Genomic DNA, 22,228 nt, shown 5'->3' on the forward strand with positions numbered 1-22,228 from the left:
AGTCATTTACTGGGTGGCTGGGGGTAAAATTCAGAAAAAGTGGCCAGAGCCTACAACAGCTAATCAATCCTCAGCCATTTATTTTAAATGGGAAAATTTAAACTGTAGCCAGACTGTTAATGGTAGCATCTTCAAACATGGCACAGTCAGTCACAGGGTGACTAGATTAAAATTAGATTGAACCAATCAAATTCTACAATTGGACCAGATTGAACCGATAAGACCAGGGTTTCTTACGTCCATTCTATTATATGTACTTGTATTTTAACCTTTTTTTTCAAACATATCACAGAAAATAATGTTTCATTCCAGACATTTTCTATGAACCTGTGTGCATCCATTCTCTCATGTGTATCAGCTGTTTAAACTGTCTTCAGTCAAATTATGCAAATAACTAGTGTGGGGATTTAAACAACAAAGCTGAGACAAACTAAATTGGATCCCAGATATGGACAGCGGTTCATCGGAATCTTCCAGTTACTCTCTCAAGTCATTGTTCTTGATATACAGCTGCTGATTGGACAGGGTGCAAGTGACATCATTCCTTTATATCAAATCCCTTAATTTATTGTCTTAGTTTTACGAGCTGCAGCTACAAGGCTTTAAAGTGAATCTGAAGTGCTTACCTAAGGAGAGGGAAGGCTCTGGTTCCTATAGAGCCTTCCTGTTCACCTCCTCATCCCCATCGTTCCCCGCCATCTCCTCCATCTAAATCTCTAACTGCAGGAGGCTTCGGCAGTCTTTGGGAGCTCTGTACTGCGCATGTGCGGGTGTGCGAGAAAGGGCGCTCACGCATGTGCAGTATGGTGCAGCCCGTTTTCAGGAGCCCGAGTGCTCCCAAAGACATCCAAAGCCTCCCGAAGTGGAAGAGAGCAGTTTCCGACCCATGGGTCGGAGAATGCTAACGGGGGAGCCAGCACAGGAAAGACGGGATGAGGAGAAGAATGGGAAGGCTCTCTAGGACCCCTCTCATTAGATCAGTATCTGTTTCTTTTTTTGAATATGGCTTCAGACTCCCTTTAATCCCATTGCCAAATTTTTTGTTGTCTGTTATTTTTCCATGTATACATATCTCATTATCTCATATCTCATTATATTTTCAAATAGAAACTGCCCTAGCAGTCTTCTATGTATGGGTAAAACAAAAACCTATGTACTTTTTCAAAATTGATGTGACATAAGATTAAAGTACAACAGAGAACTGTTTTGAGTTTAGCATAATACGGTATAGTGTATAGCTCAATAAACAGTCCTACTGCCTTCATAAAAAGCTTAATCACATTCACAACATTAAAAGCATTTTATTGCTAAGTGCTCCCCAATACAACAAACAGCATCAGTAGTGTACACTTGAAAAGGTCACAAAAAGATCTCTGAAAGAAATACATGATGAACTAAAGCAACATATAGCAAATGAATATCTACATCCAAACAACAACAGACTAGGAAGAAAACAAAATATTGCTTGTTCATTTTTGTCTCGGTATTTTTTCTGTCTGTGGTCAGGGGTTGTCGAAATACTAGCATACACTACTTTGGATTTGACCTTGAAGAGGCTTACCCTGGTGTCACGCAAAGCCTTTGCAGGTGTCAAGTCGATATTTCAGGGTTAGCTTATGAACAACACATTACATGGGAAACCCACAAGTTCAATAGGCAATTTAGTTCTAAAGTTTAAGTACAGGTATGGTTTCATAAAGATGTTTACTGTTTTGTTTCATTTCTTATTCTTCGTAAATTTCTAAACCTAATTATACACATCATCTGTGTGTAACGTTATTTGGTGTTAACACAAACAATTATTCCATACAGAAAAATTGTACGTCAAATGTTAACCAACTATATCATCTATGTGGAAAATTAGCCAACTGGTTTTAAGCCCCATATTTTATGCAGTAGTTTTCATTTTAGCTTATAAACTATGCAGGTGAAAGACTGATGTGCAAATTGCATATTTGCTATCTATTTAATATAGGCATAAAAATAGCTGGGTGCTATAACTGTAAATATTCAGTAAATAAAAGTCTATCAAGAAAAATCACCTTTTAATAAATATCTTCACTTTATATTCTATATACAAGTACTGTACAGCTACATGAGAGAGTGAGACTGGCTTATTGTTGAAAAGATGATCTTGGAGACCAAGTTGCAAGTAAATTATTGCAGTCAGATGCATTGTGGTTGTGAAATAAAAGAGGTGATTTATGTAAAAAATAAATATCTCTCTCTGGTCTTGGATTAATATTTTCTATAGTAACTTCATTTGGTAAGTAATTGTTGGGACTGAAGGTACTGTTCCTTTAAAGAAAGTATGTTTCATTTTGGCTTCGTCATTTCATTAGTAAGGTTATAAATCTACGTCCTATAACTTCCTCTGATTGAAAAAGTTGTCCATCTGAGTTACCGTTTATAATTTTAACTTTCGCTCTTTTTCTAGCCACCAAAAAGAATATTGTAAATATTCATTTCTCTGGTTTACAGTTAGTTTGCTAATGCTAAATAGCTCCCAATATATGGAAGCGGACGTCATTGGTGAAATATGAACATTTTGTGGTGATTGTAAGGTTGGTTTGAATAAGCCAGAAGAACGGCTTGGATCTTTACCAACTTGAACTTTCTATGTTCAACAGGAATGCATTTACTACATCTTATTTTCTAATGGGAGTATTTTCTTTGTAATCCAACTTATTTCCAGTATAATATAATTGTATTGGTAATGCTGATAGAGATAACAAATGTACCACAATAAAAAAGCAAAGTGGTTGCTGTGTCTTGTAAATGTATAACACGTTCCTGAAGGCTTGAGTTAGCTACTGATACCTCCTGAACCTCCAGGATGACATAGAATGCTACATGGTCAGACCAGCACATCATAAAGAGTCACTGGAACAGGACTGCTGTATAAGATTCACCTCCTGGAATGTATGGCAGTTTGTACTGACAGGCGAATAGCACCGAAGAACACAGAACCAGTAAACAATATGTGAACATGTCAAAAATGTTTAAAAAAAAAAAGTAATAATAATACTGACTGACTTTGCAATGAATGAATATCTACACACAAGAACCTGTTGTAACGTCATTAATTGTTGTTTGGTGGTGCAAAGAGGTGCCACCTGTTTTTCCTTTTTCTTTATCTAAATGGGAAAAGTAAATTACTTTATGTGCAAACTGGTTATGGGCCTGGAAAGGAAGTCAGCAACGACCAGAAACATTCATCATATCATCTGAACTGGGAATCTTTGTTTTTTTCTTCAATAAGTTCAAGTTAGAACTGAATGCAGAGAATGGTTGGATAATGGACGAATGAATAAGTGAACCAGCACTTTTGCACATAAAAAAAAATGCACCTATGTGTCCTTTAACTTCAGTCCTTCAACAGTAAAGCTCATCTTTCTATTGAAGATGAATGCAAAGAACGCCTTCTGTCTGAGAGCTTATCGTTTCTCTTCAAGCTCCTTGCTGATGAAAGAGAACTTGTTGAGTCTGCAGTAGAACCTGCAGCTCCTGAAGATTTATGAGCATGGCTGTTGCTGCTGTGAATTGCTGTAGATGGTGGAGCTGCAGCAAGCTTAAAAGTCTTACTTGCTGCCAGGTGAGGTCTTTTTAAGCCTGTATCTGATGACCTCCCTCGATTTTCTGTTGGAGGCACAAGGCCAAGATCTGCAGTATTTTCAATAGAAGAAAGAATGCTTAAGAGACTTCTTGCTTCAGCTTCAGATTCATCTGTCTCAGGTGATGTAGGGATCATCCCTTCTTTTGCACTGGGATCAAAAGCAAGCTCATCTTCAGTTTCAGCAGCTTCTGTGAGGAATAGGGGCGACTGAGTGCTTCGTTTGCTACAAGATTCACAGCAAAGCTTGTTGTAGCCAGGTATCGAGCAGTACCGTGCAAGTACCTCCATTTGACAGAATATTGACTTGTCTCCTAGGCATGGTTCATCTGAGAAAATACAAACAAACAAATCCCAATAATTCCATGTATTATACAATGTATTGTCAACTGAACACAAACAATGAGTTTGTTTTGTAGATAAATATATATTATCAACTAAAGCAAATCATCCCAGTCATGCAAATGCAAATGCTAGGAGGTCCTACAGCAAGATGCCTTTGTACTGTTTAGCAATACAATGGCAAAACCACTTGGTCATTTCTGTACAATTGCTCTTAAAGAGGAACTGTAGTGATAATAATGTAATGAATAACATCGCTTATTTTTTACAAAATTCATTTAAAAACGATTTACTCGTGTTTGACCATTGTAAAATCTTTTCTCAACCCGATTTACTCTCTGAGTTGATGGAGCAATAAAGGAGAATGATTGCATTTTGAAGCAGGTGTGCTAGCCTAAACTTCATTGAACTACTCTCTGAAATGAATCACAGGTGGGAACGTCTTTATTCCTGTCAAATGATCTTATCAGAATGTTTGTTACTGAGAGTTCTATGCACAGAGGGAGATAATGCTTGTTATTTCCCACAATGCAATGAGGTTCACAGACAGAAACTGTCAGGGCAACTGTGGGAGGGGTTTCACCACGACACCAGTCATACAGAGGAACCTGATGATCTAGTCCAGAAAAGGCAAAGATTTCTCATGGGAAAGCTCTTCCTTCAATAAACTGTAGCTTGTATGTCTCAGTTACTTAAAGGAGTCATCAAGCAAGTAATAGTACCCAGAGAACTACTTACCCGGGGCTTCCTCCAGCCCCTGGCAGCTACTATCTCCCCCGCTGCAGCTCTGCTCTGTGCTGCTGGCCCCCGTCCCCATAGGTGCGCAGGAAAACCTCCAGGTCGTCCTCTACTGCGCTTGCGCAAGCAGCGCTGTCAATCATTTCCACGTGGTTCAGAGCGTCCTGCACCGGCGCAGTAGTTCTGTGCCTGTGCAGTACGCTCCGGACCACGTGGAGGTGATTGACAGTGCCACTCATGCAGGCGCAGTCAAAGACATCTGGCAAGGCTCTGCCACGGACTGGGAGCCAGCGGCAGAGGGCAGAACTGCGGCGAGGAACATAGTGGCTGCCAGGGGCTGGAGGAAGCCACAGGTAAGTAGTTCTCTGGGTACTATTACTTGCTTGATGACCCCTTTAAGGTGATCTGTCAATATAGTTTCCAAAGCTGTGAAAACAGGCATAGATGTATATCCTGTTTACATAAAAACACACCTGTTGTAAGTCACTTATGCTTCCACTATTTATAAACCACTCAGGCAAGACACATAGTCTCAGCGAATGACCGTGCACATAAGCCCACCACTTTCTATTGTCTCCTTACATTCTTACATTATGATTCTTCTGAACACAAATCTGCCCACAGCTGTTGTGCTGAATTGTGTGTACTCAAAATGTCATTATGCACATAGGCTTACCAATCACTGGTGTTTGTAAGACAGGATGGCACTGTTCTGGCACCTAACAACGGATGTCTTTCTCCTTTTAATGCTTGTAAAACTCCCCCTCAGAGCCTCTCGACTATCTTTGTTTATTTCAGAATCCCTACCTCTACTTGTCTCTCCTTTTCCACTTGTAAGCTCTGTGTCCTACAGTAAGAATACCTGCCACAAGGGGGTGACTCCAGGGAAGACTGCTGAAAGTTGGTTGGTTGTTGCTTTTTTTAATTGCACCAAGAAGACTGCAGTATCAGAACAAGCCAGCCCAATAGGCAGACATCACTAGTTTTACATACTGTATCAGGATTGTGCCAGGGTGGTTCATGTGGATGTATTGATTAATTTAAATGTTTAAGGTTAGTGTTAGACTCAGGTTAAAGTTCAGGTTAATGGCAAAGTATTATCAGAAAAGTCACAAGGTTTTGGTGAGGGCTATTATACTTGTATAGAGGAGGTACAAAAAAGTCATGTTATGTAAGGGGTTAAAGTTAGTATCAAGCATAGCAGGGGAGGAAAGGTTAGTAGTAGAGTATAAAATATGGTAAAACATATTGGTAAGGGTCCAAGGGAAAGGGATGGGGACTGGGGAGGGGAGGGGTGATGGTCAGAAGATTACAGGGAGGAGGAAATGTATAACATATTAGTCACATAATATAGACAACATCTTGTATCCACATGATACAGCGTTAGGAAAATGGCACCAAATCAAAATGTTTACAGCTCAAAATCCCTGGCTGGAAAATGTACCTAGATCAAAGTGATATTACTTTGTAAAAACTCATTCAATAAAATATACCTGTGGTTTCATAACTTTTCTGTAACGATCGGTGGGCGCAGAGAGTATCTGATTACCGGTGATCTGCAGTATCACCGGAAATACAGATATATACCAGATTATAAGTGATCTGCAGTCTCACCGATAATCCGATATACAAACTAACCTCTGTTCACCTGAGTAGAGTGTAGTGTTTGGTGTAACAGTAACACTTAGAGGACAAGGCCTCAATGCAGCAAGGAGTACTGCACAGATTCCTTCCGCAGACCTGAGCTCTCCAAGACGGGAGGAGTCAGACTGACAGTAGGAAGGTATATCTGAAAGTGACCCTCAGGAGGAAGGATCGCTAACAGAGCGAGGAACCGCCTCTAACGGTAAGGTCGGTTCTCGAAGTCGGACAAGCCAGGTCGTACACACACGGACAGATAAAGTACAAGATCAGGAGGCAAAGGCGGAGTCAAAGTACAGGCAGGGTTCAGCAACGAGGTATCAGATATATCGGGGTACAAAATCAGGAGGCAGAAACAGAGTCAAGGAACGAGCCGGGGTTCGGCAACAGAGTATCAGAAATATCGAGGTACAAGATCAGAGTTCAGGAGGATAGTCAAAGCAGGCAAAAGTCATAACATATAATCACAATCAAACTAGTACTTTAGCTATTAACAGAATCTAGCTAAGTGTAGGATTACAGCTCCAGCTGGTCCCGGCACACTTAAGGATCTGACTACAGGTCTGAGTGCTCCCACATATGTGATCGCACGCCAGACAAAGAGCAAGTGAACAACCAGCAGTATATATACTCTAGGACCTTTCCAGGACCTCCCTAATTGCTGGTCCAATGAGAGCAGTGGAATTTGTCAGCTGACCCAGCTGGTCAGCCGACACCCTTCTAACTGCTATTTAAACTCTGCCTCTGTGCTCGCGCGCGTGTAAGTCTGAATCCTGGTGGACTATCAGTCCCAGCTACACCAGTACTGTCATGCAATGTATCTAGTGCGGGGGCCGCCTCTGATGCGGATTCCGCCGTTACCAATGCGGATTCCGCCGCACTGCCCATGCGGCATGCGGCGTTTTTTCCGCGTTGTGACGCCATGCTGGACGCGGAAACAGCCGCCTCACCTCGAGAGACGGCGGCTTTTCCGCGTTTCCTCACAGTACCCCCCTCCCGAGGAGTGGACTCCGGACAACTCCTACCAGGTTTCTCGGGATGTAAGGCGTGAAATTCCCTCCTTAATTCGTCCGCATGCATGCGACTCCCCGGTACCCATTGTCTCTCCTCAATGCCGTACCCTTTCCAATGTACGAGATATTGTACCGAGTTTTGTACAACGCGTGAATCTAAAATCTTTTCTACCTCGTACTCAGGTTGGTCATCCACCAACACAGGAGGAGGAGGAGTGGGACCCACATGGACTGCTGGTTTAAGCAGGGATACGTGGAAGGACCTTACCCCACGCATGCTAGCGGGAAGATCAACAGTGTAAGTGACGTTGTTGATCCTTCTGGCTATCGGGAAAGGCCCGACAAACCTGGGACCCAACTTGTCTGAGGGCTGTTTCAGGGCCAAGTGACGTGTGGATACCCAAACCAAGTCTCCTGGTTGGAATCTCCACTCCAAAGACCGTTTCTTGTCAGCTTGACCCTTCTGACTCAGAAACGCCTTTTCCAAACTGTCTCTCACCGTCCGCCAAATGTCTTTAAAAGACCTTTGCCAAGCCTCCAGAGCTGGAAATGGAGTGGAGGCCACTGGTAACGGTGAAAATTTGGGCAATCTTCCAGACACAACCTGGAACGGAGAAAATCCAGTGGAAGAACTTTTCAAATTGTTTTGTGCAAATTCTGCAAAGGGCAGAAATTTGACCCAGTCATTCTGCGCCTCTGCAACGTAGCATCTCAAAAACTGCTCTAACGACTGGTTGACCCTCTCCGTCTGACCGTTGGTCTGTGGGTGGTAGCCCGATGAAAACGACAGCTTCATGCCCATTTGATGACAGAATGCCCTCCAGAATTTAGATACGAATTGGACTCCCCGATCGGACACTATGTTTTCCGGAATGCCGTGTAACCGGAACACGTGTTTGATAAACAAGTCGGCCAATTCCTGGGCCGAGGGGAGTCCTTTCAAGGGCACAAAATGGGCCATCTTGCTGAAGCGGTCGACTACCACCCAAATGACCGACATGCCCTCTGATCTGGGAAGCTCACCCACAAAATCCATGGACAAGTGGGTCCATGGTTCATTCGGGGTGGGTAAAGGCTGCAACCTCCCTACAGGTGCCAGCCGGGAGGGTTTGCTTTTGGCACATACCGCACAATCCTTAACAAATTCTTTGCAGTCGGCTGCCAGAGACGGCCACCAAGCGCACCTGGCCACAAGATCCTGCGTTCTAGATGCCCCAGGATGTCCCGCATTCTTGTGTGAATGGAATATCTGTAGCACCCGGAGACGGAATGGCAGAGGCACAAATAAAACCCCCTCAGGCTTCCCCTCAGGGACATCCTGCTGAAAAGGACTCAAGGTCTCTGTCCAGTCTTCCCAAGTCTCTGTTACGGCCAGCACCAAATTTTGTGGGACAATGGTCTCTGGGGCAGAAGGCTGTGCTGTCTCCAACTCAAAGCATCTGGACAGGGCATCTGCCTTAATGTTCTTGCTACCCGGGGTATACGTAATTATGAACCTGAACCTCGAAAAAAACAAAGACCATCGAGCCTGACGGGGACTTAATCTCTTAGCCCCCTCGATGTATTCTAGATTCTTGTGATCCGTGTATACAGTAATTGTATGTTCTGCTCCTTCCAGCCAGTGACGCCACTCCTCAAAGGCAAGTTTAATGGCTAAGAGCTCTCTGTTGCCTATATCGTAGTTTCTCTCTGCCGGAGAGAACCTACGAGAGAAATACGCACAAGGGTGTAGCCTTCCCTGCAAGCCTGACCGCTGAGACAGCACAGCCCCTACCCCAACCTCCGAGGCGTCTACCTCAACAATAAAAGGATAAGAGGTGTCTACATGTCTCAGGATGGGTGCGGAACAAAACAAATCTTTTAAAGTGGAGAAAGCACTTAATGCATCAGGAGACCAGTGGGTGGTATCTGCCCCTTTTTTCGTAAGACAGGTGAGGGGTGCGATAACCGTGGAATACCCCTTTATGAACCTTCTATAATAATTCGCAAAGCCTAAAAACCGCTGTAAAGACTTCAACCCAACCGGCTGAGGCCATTCCAAAACAGCGGAGACTTTGGCGGGGTCCATAGACAGGCCCGTGGTGGAAATTATGTACCCCAGAAAGGCGACAGATGTGACTTCAAAAATACACTTCTCAATCTTAGCATAAAGTGAGTTTTGTCTTAATTTGTTGAGTACAAATTTCACATGTATTCTGTGCTCAGAGAGGTTGTTGGAGAAAACAAGTATATCGTCTAGATAGACCAGCACAAATCTCCCCAACACCTCTCTGAAGACCTCGTTGATGAGTTCCTGGAAAACGGCCGGGGCATTACATAACCCAAAGGGCATCACCAGATACTCGTAATGCCCGTCTGGCGTGTTAAAGGCCGTTTTCCACTCATCGCCCTTTCTAATGCGCACCAGGTTGTACGCGCCCCGTAAATCCAGCTTTGAGAAGATCTTAGCATCGGTGACCTGCGTAAATAAATCGTCTATCAGGGGTAACGGATAGCGATTCTTTACCGTGATCTTATTTAGTCCCCGGTAATCAATACAGGGCCGCAGGCCCCCGTCTTTCTTTTTAACGAAAAAGAAACCTGCTCCAGCAGGCGATCGGGACGGCCGGATGAAGCCTTTGGCTAAATTGTCACGGATATATTCCTTCATAGCCAATTTCTCTGGCCCAGATAAATTGTACAAATGACCCCGAGGGGGCATACAACCTGAACGTATATCAATGGGGCAATCAAAAGAGCGATGTGGGGGTAACTTGTCTGCAGCCTTGGGACAGAATACATCAGAATATTCCACATATTGCTCAGGTACCCCCTGAACATGAACCCTGGTTTGGCCCAATGTCACCTTCCCTAAACATCGCTGAAAGCAGTGTGCTGACCAAGAAATTAGTTGGCCGGTGGCCCAATCAATGTGTGGAGAATGAAGGTGCAACCATGGCATGCCGAGTATAATGGTGGAGGTTGTCATATGCAACACAAAGAACTGTAACTTTTCCCAGTGCAGTACCCCTATGGTGACCCCCACCTCTGGTGTCTGAGACAGTGGGTGATTCCCTTGCAGAGGAGAGTCATCCACTGCCGTAACCTGGATGGGTGGTTGTACTGGTGTGAGCGGAATACACAATCTCTTAGCAAACTCCGAATCCATAAAATTTGCCGCGGAGCCTGAATCGATAAAGGCTTCCGTGACCTCAGTCTTATCTTCCCATGTAACGGTACAGGGAAGAAGCAATCGTTTTTCTTCTAGGGGTAAAAGTCGGACGCCCAGGGTGTTACCCCCCACCACTCCTAAGCGGCAGCGTTTTCCCGGCTTATTGGGGCAGTTCTGTACTATATGCCCCCCTTCACCGCAGTACAAACACAGCTGTTCGGTCATTCTCCGTCTTCGCTCTACCTGGGTTAATTTTGACCGAGCAATCTGCATCGGCTCGGAAGGAGGCACGACAGGAGAAGGTGAAATAGTAGTAGGTGGAGTCACTGGGACCGTGGTGTAAGATACCCCTCTGAGACGGGAACTACCCCTGGTCTGTTTTTGGTAGCGCAGCCTGCGGTCGATTCGGATGGCCGCTGAGATGGCCTCATCGACTGTTCTGGGCTCGGGCTGGCTTAACATCAAATCAGAGACCTCATCGGACAGCCCTGACAAGAAATGATCTAATAGGGCATAGGTGTCCCACCTGGCCGTAACTGACCACCTCCTAAACTCGGCCGCGTAATCTTGGACCGGACCTTCGCCTTGACGCAAAAGCTTGAGCTTCCGCTCAGAAGTCGAGGCAAGGTCCGGATCGTCGTAAATTACCGCCATAGCTTTAAAAAATTCCTCTACAGAGGTAAGAGCTTTGTCTCCAGCGGGCAGGCTATACGCCCAAGACTGGGAGTCGCCGGACAACAAAGTTTTAATAAACGTGACCCTCTGGGTCTCAGTACCCGAAGATTGGGGTCTCAACTCAAAATAGGACAACACCCTACTCCTAAAATTCCGGAAGTCAGATCTGTGGCCGGAAAAGCTTTCAGGTACAGGCATACGTATGTCAGAGCTAGGAGAGGATCGCACATGATCCACTGATGTCTGGAGGGTTTGTACAGACCCTGATAGGGCATCAATAAGAGTTATGTGAGTGCCCAGTACTTGATTGATGTTGTCCACCGAAGCGGCAAGTACACCCAGACAATCAGTGTTTGCGTCCATTTTGTATTTTGGTCTGGCGTTCTGTAGCGATCGGTGGGCGCAGAGAGTATCTGATTACCGGTGATCTGCAGTATCACCGGAAATACAGATATATACCAGATTATAAGTGATCTGCAGTCTCACCGATAATCCGATATACAAACTAACCTCTGTTCACCTGAGTAGAGTGTAGTGTTTGGTGTAACAGTAACACTTAGAGGACAAGGCCTCAATGCAGCAAGGAGTACTGCACAGATTCCTTCCGCAGACCTGAGCTCTCCAAGACGGGAGGAGTCAGACTGACAGTAGGAAGGTATATCTGAAAGTGACCCTCAGGAGGAAGGATCGCTAACAGAGCGAGGAACCGCCTCTAACGGTAAGGTCGGTTCTCGAAGTCGGACAAGCCAGGTCGTACACACACGGACAGATAAAGTACAAGATCAGGAGGCAAAGGCGGAGTCAAAGTACAGGCAGGGTTCAGCAACGAGGTATCAGATATATCGGGGTACAAAATCAGGAGGCAGAAACAGAGTCAAGGAACGAGCCGGGGTTCGGCAACAGAGTATCAGAAATATCGAGGTACAAGATCAGAGTTCAGGAGGATAGTCAAAGCAGGCAAAAGTCATAACATATAATCACAATCAAACTAGTACTTTAGCTATCAACAGAATCTAGCTAAGTGTAGGATTACAGCTCCAGCTGGTCCCGGCACACTTAAGGATCTGACTACAGGTCTGAGTGCTCCCACATATGTGATCGCACGCCAGACAAAGAGCAAGTGAACAACCAGCAGTATATATACTCTAGGACCTTTCCAGGACCTCCCTAATTGCTGGTCCAATGAGAGCAGTGGAATTTGTCAGCTGACCCAGCTGGTCAGCCGACACCCTTCTAAATGCTATTTAAACTCTGCCTCTGTGCTCGCGCGCGTGTAAGTCTGAATCCTGGTGGACTATCAGTCCCAGCTACACCAGTACTGTCATGCAATGTATCTAGTGCGGGGGCCGCCTCTGATGCGGATTCCGCCGTTACCAATGCGGATTCCGCCGCACTGCCCATGCGGCATGCGGCGTTTTTTCCGCGTTGTGACGCCATGCTGGACGCGGAAACAGCCGCCTCACCTCGAGAGACGGCGGCTTTTCCGCGTTTCCTCACATTTTCCCTAAGTTATGGTCAATATTAAACAATTTGCCTGCCTCTTCCTACTCGGCTCTGGCCCACATTGATATCTCAGAAATGTTGAAAGTGTTTTGCCCCAAGATCACATCCCCGAATATTTAAACATGCTGGGGGGGGGGGGGGGGGGTCAGATAAAATATGTAAAGTTAAAGGAATACTATCGATGTATGCATTTATTTTTAAATGCTGTATGTTGTAGCACACATTAGGACAAGTAGAAGGAGTAATTTGATTCCTCACACAGCTGTTCCTCTCAGCTGTAAAATCCTCCATAAGTTTTGGCGTCAGTGTTGGATACAAAATGTATCTAAAAACTGAGGGCTCCCAGAGGGCTAGACCATGCCTGCACAGGGGAGTTGCTATCAACTCCTCAGTTTATAGTTTAATTATCACCTTGCTGAAAGAATCTTATTGATATGGTGGTAAGGGGTTAAAGATTCTAGCAATGTGTGTTTATTATCTTTGCTTCCCTTGACTGATAAAGATACTAATAATGCTAATTGGAAACAGTCTGCCCCTCTCAGCAGCTTGTAAAGTGGATGCAGCCTGGAGTGAATCACCTCAAGCAGGCAGCCAGTCTGAGTGTAAACACAGACTACTGTTATAGCTAGTTATATTCCAGCAATATTACAGCTCTTATAGTTACCTGTTACCACCTCAGATCAGCCTATTTCTCCTCATGTCTGCTGCATGCTGTGAGTGACACAGTGAAATATATTTGTGAGCTGTGTGACAGAGTAACCAAGCAGCTCAGGGTGACCCAAACTACTATGAGCTGTGTGAGAAATGAATTTTTAAGCAGGGATAGTGAGAGAGAGACCTGGGTGAATAAATAAAGTGCCCCTAGTAACATATGGACATTTGAATGGTTGTCTTTGACAATGACAACATTTTAAGTTGTAGGACCATGTATCTTTCTTCCCTGTGTCACATATAGATAAAGAGGACTCACATCTTCTAGCGTTATCTCAGAAAATAATAAAGGTTTAAGCAGTAGATGGAAAATAAAACAGTTGAATTTAAATCCCTGTAGAGAGACTGCAACAAGCTGGTACATCTGTGAGCTCAGGCAGAAAGATCTACATGATAAAACCCATGTTACATAAAAAAACTCAAAGCTACCTGTTCTGCCTGGCAAGAAGTTCTATGATTTTCTTTTTTATTTAAATATAGCCCGTTCTAATAGACATTTTCTAAAGGATTGTGCACTGATCTGAACGAAAATCAGAGCTATGACTTTGGTGTGGTTTAATCAGCAAGAGAAGTGGAATATCTCTGCCATCTAGTGTTTGTTATCAGAACAGCAAGGTGATACAGAAACTTAAGTTACTTTTTGAATACTTCCTGTTAAAATGAATTTTCGACAAGTCATACAAGGTATAAACACAGAGGAACTAGCATCCATAAGATAAAATACAGGATATTTCAAAATCTATGGCGTAATGATGTACTAGCTCATTGGTTATGCAAATCATAATTATTTTAAACATATGGACAATGTACCATCACCACACGCATAAGGTAAACGGGGCAAATGGAATATAATAATAATCTTTAATTTTTTAGTTACTGAAAGTCTCCATTTCATGGTATCTGCATCTCTCCTAAACTTAAACTAGAATTAAAGAGGGAATGAATTTGTCTTTTTTCTTTTCATCTGTTCTTCCCTATTATTTTCTGCTGTATATTACTTTCGGTTTATTGAGCAAACTATACATTAAAAAATAGATAAAGTATTTATCAGAGTCAGGAGGAGTAAACATATGAGGATGTAAACAGAATTATTTAGACAAGAGATCTAACTCAGAAGAGAGACTACATAAGTATTCCCCAAGAAGAATGTAGGTCAGGTGACAATAGAGAGAACATCTACATAGCAGCAATCTGTGCATATACATTCCTGAATATAATTAAATGTACTTCTCAAGGAACTAGCCATTGGATTTCAACCAAATCATATTGGTCATGACAATGTCTCATTTCTGTCTTTCCAGGGGGTGACAATAGAAGCCCGGAGAGGATTTAAGAAAAAGGACAAGCACACTGGTAGGAGTGGTGAATTGCAGTTTCTGCAGCGATCATTAGCTTAGACGGTGGAGACTTAGCACTAACCCGAATACTGTATATTTAGACAAAAAGACGCACAGACTCCCCTGCAAACACTCTTTTGGGGGAGAAAAAGTGCATCTTATGGTCCGCAAAATACAGTACTTAGTTCCCTTCTCTATTGGTTCTATGTTTGGAAAGACGTGATGTAGCTACATTAGTAACTATTAACTTATTTATCTCTGGTTATTAGTTGTTTCATTCATACAGATGAATAAGGTCTGATTTAGCGGTGGGGAACCTAAATTAAAATTATCCAACAAACCTGACCTGAATGTATTAAAAATTAACCACTTGAGGACCACAGTGTCAAATCCCCTAAAGACCAGGCCTTGTTTTGTAAAATAGGCCACTGCAGCTTTAAGGCCAAGCTGCAGGGCCGCACAACACAGCACACAAGTGATTTACACCCCCCCCCCCTTTCTCCCCACCAACAGACCTCTCTGTTGGTGGGGTCTGACCGCAACCAGCATGTTTGTTTATTTTATTATAAACATTTATGTGTGTGATTTTTTTAATCAAAAACAGTCTTTTTTATCCACCTTCCCTCCCTCCCCCAGGAAGCCTATCACAGCGGATTGCTTCTGTGTCCCACAGGGGGACAGCCGTGTTACACGGCTGTCCCCAGTACAGCACTGCTGTAGATCGCAGCGCTGTACGGGTAAGAAGACCGTGGTTTCGCCGTCTAACAGTCTCCCGAGTGGCGATCGCTGCTCGGATACTGAAGGCGAAGCTCCGCTCCGCCCACCAAGCAGGAGATGCGCGCACAGCCTGAGCATGATCTCCTGCAAAACAGAGCCCCAGGACTTTACGCCGATCGGCGTTAGGCGGTCCTGGCGCCACCTCCACGGCCACGCCCATCGGCATGATGCGGTCAGCTAGTAGTTAAATGATATAACCTAACATAGTAAAAGTTTACAAACGTTACACAGGTGATATCAGATCATTCCAAGGATTGCTAAAAGGTTAGTAAAATGGAATAAACAAAGTAATAAATCCAAATAAACCTGCTCAAATATAAGAAATAGTGCAGCTACATGTATTTGACTGCAATTGCACAGCTGCTGTTCTCCTTTGCAGGATCAATTAACCTCCCTGGTGTTTAGTTTCTGATGGATTTCTTTGCAAAAAAGTGATCCAATGAATTTTCATAACCTTTTTCCTGTAACTTAACAAAATATGTCAAGCAAGGGTTTAGTATACATTTTGAGTTTTGATAAAAGCTCAAAACACAAAATCTAAACTACATTTTAAAATTACTCCCCCAAATCTCTAATCATTTATACTTCCACGCTGCAGTTGCTCAACCTGCACTAATATGAATGTAATCTAGCGATGATGGGCAGATTTGACTAAAGGTGGCCACACACGATACAATAAAATTATCCGATTTTACAGTAATTCGATAAAAACGATCCTATATCTCGGAAAAATCGAAAGCTTTTTTTTCATTCAACTGAAAAATCTGATTGGATTTCCCGTTTTTTTCTATTTAAATCGATCCGAAATGCCAGATATTTTGCTTCAATTTCTACTAAGGATTGTATGCAGGGCCGGATTTCTGGCAAGGCCACATAGGTCATGGCCTAGGGCACCAGAAGTTTAGGGGCGGCTCAGTGAGTGGCAGTAAAGCTGTTCTATGCAGCCATCCCTATCTACAAGGACAGCTTTAACCTTTGAACTCTCTGTCCTGTACTTGTGATGTCCCTGCAAGATATGTAAGCTCTATCCTGCAGGTACACATCAGCCTAACTCTCATGGTGACACATTGGGTCCATCATTAACGAGATGGCAAGCATACCACAAAAGTTCAAAACATAACATATAATCTATACGCATATTACTAAAATAGCTATTGTCTGTGACACCAATGATGGAAAGTAAGGAGAATTCTCATTGGGGCACACAGAGCTAACAACCATACAGACGATATAGTTGGCCTTGGGCGGTAAAAAGTATAAATCCGGCCCTGATTGTATGGTGTGTGTTGGATTGTTAATTTATTAATATACACACCCTAGCAATTTTCTCTGAGTTTCCAATCATTTTTATCATAATTGAGGAAAAAATTGAACATAGGTGTGTGGTACATTGGTCATATTTTTGAAATGTTACAATCAGTCAGAAAAATTGATTGCAATTCTTAAATTGAACAGATATTTAAAAAATTGTATGGTGTGTGGCCACCTTAAGAGACAGATTATTGTATTGAATTCGATACCAAAAAAATAAATAAGTGCGTTGCCAGATGTTGATGACGCTGCATGGCCCTGGCGTCCTCAACACTGAGTGCTGGGGAACATGTTACTATCGGAAGTACACAATTAGGGATGAACATGCCAATGGTGGGTATAAGCCTACTCGAGTATAAGACCCCCCCATGTCTCCACCATGTGCTTGATGCAGAGTGCACATTGAAAGCTAAGCTTCAGCTTCCAATTATGGCAGTCTCTAGACTGAATTGCTCCCAGGGCAAGGGTGTAAAATTTGCACCCCCAACCTCCCTTTCCCCATGGGCTCGAGAACGTTATTTCTGATGCGGTATTTAGCCCCCCTAGTATGGGTAGCAAGGTCTAGGTGCCCGCAGTATAGGTTAGGATGGTACAGGTGTCCCCCAGTATAGGCTAGCTAGGTACAGGTGTTGCGCAGTATAGGCTAGCAAAATACAGGTGTTGCCCGGTATAGGCTAGCAAGGTATAGGTGTTCCCCAGTATAGGCTAGCTAGGTACAGGTGCCCCCAGCATAGGCTAGCTAGGTGTAGGGGCTACAGTAAAAGTTAGCCAGCAATAAGAGCTAGTATAAGTGCCCCCCCCCCCCCCCCGATCGCCCTGATCCAGGCACTGTTACTTATGATGCCTCTGTCCAGCAATTGCTGCATCCTACCCGCACAGCTCCGGTATTCTCTATGGGTAGAATCGGGACTGACCAGTGTCATTCCATTGATGACCTCACTGACGTCGATTACATCACCAAAGCTGTGCAGGGAAGCAGTGATCCCTGGACAGGCATGGTAAGTAACAGCCCCTGAATCAGGGGGTGAGAGGGGTGAGGGGCATCCATACTAGGTCCCCTATTGCTGGCTAACTTTTACTGGACTCCCAACACCTTGCTAACCTATACTGGGGGACACAGGTACCTTTTAAAACCTCCTGAGCAGCATGCCCAACACTGTGCCAGGCATACCGTTTTCAGCAAAAAAAATTGCAAGACACAGTGTCGGGCATACTGCTCAGGAGGTTAAAATAACCTCTCACAATAATGGTAGGCTAATGGATCTCAGACTGGCCAAAGTGAAGGCAGCACTGTCTGCATTTCTGTGGTGGAGTTACATTTTAAATGTAACAGAGTGGAGTTGAGTTATTCCTTTCATTTAGTTGTTACTGTTGTCTGTGTTTTGGGAAGAATTTTTTTTCTTCAGAAAGAAAAACTGAAGGAAGTTTTCTTCAATTTAGACAAAGACAGCTATAGATTTTTAGTAGCGAAGAGAATGTTAAAGGACACTTTAAGTGAGAGGTATATGGAGACTGCCATATTTATTTCTTTTTAAGCAATACCAGTTGCCTGGCTATCCTGCTGATCCTACTTTTAGCCATAGACCCTGATCAATCAGGTGTTTCTGAAATTTTTGTCAAGATTAGCTGCATGCTTATTTCTGGTGTGAGTCAGACACTACTGCAGCCAAATAGATCAGCAGGGCTGCCAGGCAACTAGTGTTGTTTAATAAACATGGCAGCCTCCATATTATTCTCACTTCAGGTTCCCTTTAATCACTTATGTTTAGAGTTGATCACTAAGATGATCTTACAAGTAATATTTCCCCTCATTTCCTCTTCTAGTGAGATGTCTTATCATGACCCTTATGCAATTAACCTTTTCCATGAATTTTCAGACGAGCAATGTCTTTACTCCTTATCAATAAAATAATTGTTACACACTCAGTTACCCACTTTTTAGTACTTTTTCAATTTCCAGGAGATGAAAAGCTATTTTGTAGATAAGATGAAATATGACCTCCTCGGAGAAAACTCAAGAGAAAAGTTAACTGAATAAGGACCCAGGGCAGAAGATATATAGAGAAGATGATACCTAGCATGAATGTAATCATTCCTCTTACATATCTAAAACCAAGGAGATTTGTCTGGGGTTTTCAGAAGGCAAACTCCTATAATTTTGGTGAAGATAAATTAATATACTTTACCCTAATAACACACACACCTTTTTTAAACACAAAGGGAAAATAAGGTAATCTGTGCTTTTTAGAATGAAAAGAAATCACTTTATTGGAGCTCTAGTGCTTTCAGGCTTTCTGATTCTGCTTGCCAGCTTTATGAATTTAGTTCTGGTAAATTGCATGATGAAAAGTGGAAAGCAGTACGTACCATTACAAGGTGCGAGCTTACATTCCCTTACAGATTCTGGTTTCTCTCCATCACACTGATCACCCGAGCGACACAGGACTTGTCTCACTTCAATACCCTCACCACAGGTCACAGAGCACTGCATTAGGAGGATAAAATACAGATCTGATATCAACAGCCAAAATGAATCAGGAACCTTATATCTGCTAAGCTCAGAAATACATTGATCTCTTTCACATTGATCCTTGATGAATTAACAGTCTACCTTTTTACAATCCATCTGCTTCTACATTATATATTTGTTTACAAGTTATCCTGATTACAGTATTCTGCAAATATGATAGAAGCATGCTTGCCAAGAAATACAAATCAAACAATGCAAAAGAGCAATGCATTTTTAAAGAGAGCCCGAGGTGAGCTCATAAAATTAAATAAAAGTAGGCTCCCTGATCCAGGGGCTAAGCGGATCAGATAGCCACAAAAACTGCCGCTCCCCACCGCTCTTGTGGGCCGCAATGGCCCACTTTCACTTTTGTGACCTCTGAGTCACGACGCTTAATGGAGAGACTGTGTGTCTGTCTCTCATCCAGCATGCAGGAAGGCAGGGAAGCGGCAGGGGGTGTGGACAGGGAGAGAGAACTGCCCAATGGCAGCTCTGGAAAGTCTGCAGGAATGCCCCTGGTGAGCGTTTTTAACAGGGAGGGTTATAGTGCAGTGGTGAGGGGGCAGAGAGCGGCGGAGGGGGGACACAAAGGCATGCCAAGAGGCAGAGAACATGCCTCTGTATCCCATCTGCCCCCCCCCCCAAGAACCACCTCGGGTTCTCTTTAAAGTAAACCTGTAACTTTCTACAGAATGAAAGGTGGATACTTATCTCGGAAGAGGGAAGACTCTGGATCCAATGAGGAAAAAATTCCCGGCAGGACTCGACCCTTTAAAGTGCATATCAGTATTTATTGCATTATAATAGCAGCTGTACACCAGCAATGCAACAGCATGACGTTTCGGGCAAGAGCCCTTTATCAAATGCTGAAGTTCACATCCTTTTCACAAGCTTATATTACCATTCAAAATGGCACACTCCCCCTAAAAATCTTTGTTTTTTACCACCAGTGCGTCCTATATCTGCCCGCACTAGATGGTCCTTTATTGATTTACCACGTCTATACACGAATCTCGGTGGAGTCTTACAGATATGTGACGCAGTTAAGATGGCAGGTGCTGGAGGTGGTACAGAACCGTGAAGGGATGGATCATAGGAATGCCCTTTTAAGAAGGGAGGCTTGCTGGATGGACAGGCTGGGGACTCAGACACCAGGGGGGTTGAATGAGGATTTTAGCCTCAGATGTTTTTTGTAGTTTTATCCAATAGGGCTGCTGCTCTTTCTTCTTGTTACCCAAATTAGGGACTTGGAACTTTAAGGATTGTGCCCACCCCCAAGGGGGGAGTGTGTTATTTTGAATGGTTATATATGTTTGTAGATAAGGGTGTAACTTTAAGGATTGTGCCCACCCCCAAGAGGGGAGTGTGCCATTTTGAATGGTAATATAAGCTTGTGAAAAGGATGTGAACTTCAGCATTTGATAAAGGGCTCTTGCCCGAAACGTCATGCTGTTGCATTGCTGGTGTACAGCTGCTATTATAATGCAATAAATACTGATATGCACTTTAAAGGGTCGAGTCCTGCCGGGAATTTTTTCTTCATTGGATCTGACAGCTGAGGCGTGATGGACCTCTAACCTGGAGAGGACTCCCCACACAAAAAAAAAATATATACCAGTTAGTCCAGAGGCGGGCAGATATAATACAGATTGCGAAAAGACTCTGGATCCGCCAGATGCTTCCCACCTCCTCCTCCTGACCACAACTGGACGCTGGGCGCCCCTGAAAGTTTGTAGATGCACTCCCATCCGTTAATGAGCGCAGCCACACTGTGCAGGCACAGGACACCTCGTGCCTGCATGGTAGCATAGAGTTGCTCGGGCTCAGCTTTTTCCAAGGCTCTAGGCATGAGCTGTCCTGTACTCATTCAAGGATGGGATTATGGCCCCAAGCACTGTTTGGCAAGCCCTTGTCATAGAGATTTAAGGGGTCCCAGCCCTGGAACCAGGGTTGCCAACCCAATTTCTTATTTTTCCTGGACAAGATGGTCAAAAAATCTAGACACCCATTATTTTGGACAGACAGGGGGCGGAGTTATTAGTGGGCTTTGTAAGGGACTTCTGGGTGAATATGTCGGTGACAAGACTATGTACTCTCACTCTGTAAAGCTCTGCAGAAGATGTCAGTGCTATATAAATACATAATAATAAGGTAGGACATTAGACTATTACTATGGTAGGATTAGATTGTGAGCTCCTCTGAGGACGGTTTGTGAAATAAAAATTGTGCAGCATTACTATGGAGGAGATTTTCAGGGCATTATTGTGTTTGCAGCAAGCAGTGTGTATGTGACATGCAGCCGTGCCTGGCTGCCAGGATTCTGTATTATGTCACACACACTGTGAGGTTAGACAGGGCGGCATCCTAATACTGGCTGCAGTGCAAAGGTTATGTATCCTCAGTCCAGAACAGATGTCACACACTGGCTTCACGTCTTCATACCTGGCTCTGTCTGGCTGCCATTATCTGGAGGAGAGCCACTAAGAAGACAGGTCTGAAGGCTGAACAGAGCACGCTGCTCTCTTTCTCTCTCCCCTATACCTGCTGCTGTAGGTAAGCTCCGTAAGGATTAGATTGTGAGCTCCTGTATAGTACATTTAGTGATATGAAATATTTAGTCTATTCTGTAACACACTTTTTAGACAGTCGTATTTTGAAACAAACCTATACTTCTTCCACAATTTGATGGTGTTTGGTCTTTAGTGTTCTTGCCCAAAATGTAAATATTATAAAAGAAGATTGATGATAGACAGCTTTACCAATAATTGCAAATATGTTCTAAAGCAAGCCAGGCCATATGAGTAGTGCCTCGTTATTAATAAGAGAATGCAACACTGGCAGCTACAGCCGCCTGCTGCCTACTTCTACTGCTCTGCTCCAGGGGTTTGCAAGTTATTGCAAGTAAGT

The 22,228-nt window shown here is 43.6% G+C and overlaps 1 protein-coding gene across 3 annotated transcripts in view; it reads right to left on the reverse strand.

Annotated features, from left to right (window-relative positions):
- Positions 1-1,281: 1,281 nt before the first annotated feature.
- The window catches only part of ADAMTS3 (ADAM metallopeptidase with thrombospondin type 1 motif 3), a 267,310-nt gene continuing 246,363 nt past the window's right edge, over positions 1,282-22,228 (reverse strand). For all 3 annotated transcript variants that reach the window (XM_068233398.1, XM_068233397.1, XM_068233399.1), the window contains 2 exons: positions 19,180-19,297; positions 1,282-3,942 (listed from right to left, as the gene is read on the reverse strand). In XM_068233398.1, the coding sequence (XP_068089499.1) occupies positions 3,389-3,942; positions 19,180-19,297 (672 nt within the window). In that variant the 3' untranslated portion in view covers positions 1,282-3,388. The remainder of the gene's footprint in view (positions 3,943-19,179; positions 19,298-22,228) is intronic.

Source organism: Hyperolius riggenbachi, chromosome 1, assembly GCF_040937935.1.
Source record: "Hyperolius riggenbachi isolate aHypRig1 chromosome 1, aHypRig1.pri, whole genome shotgun sequence".
Classification (NCBI taxonomy): Eukaryota; Metazoa; Chordata; class Amphibia; order Anura; family Hyperoliidae; genus Hyperolius; species Hyperolius riggenbachi.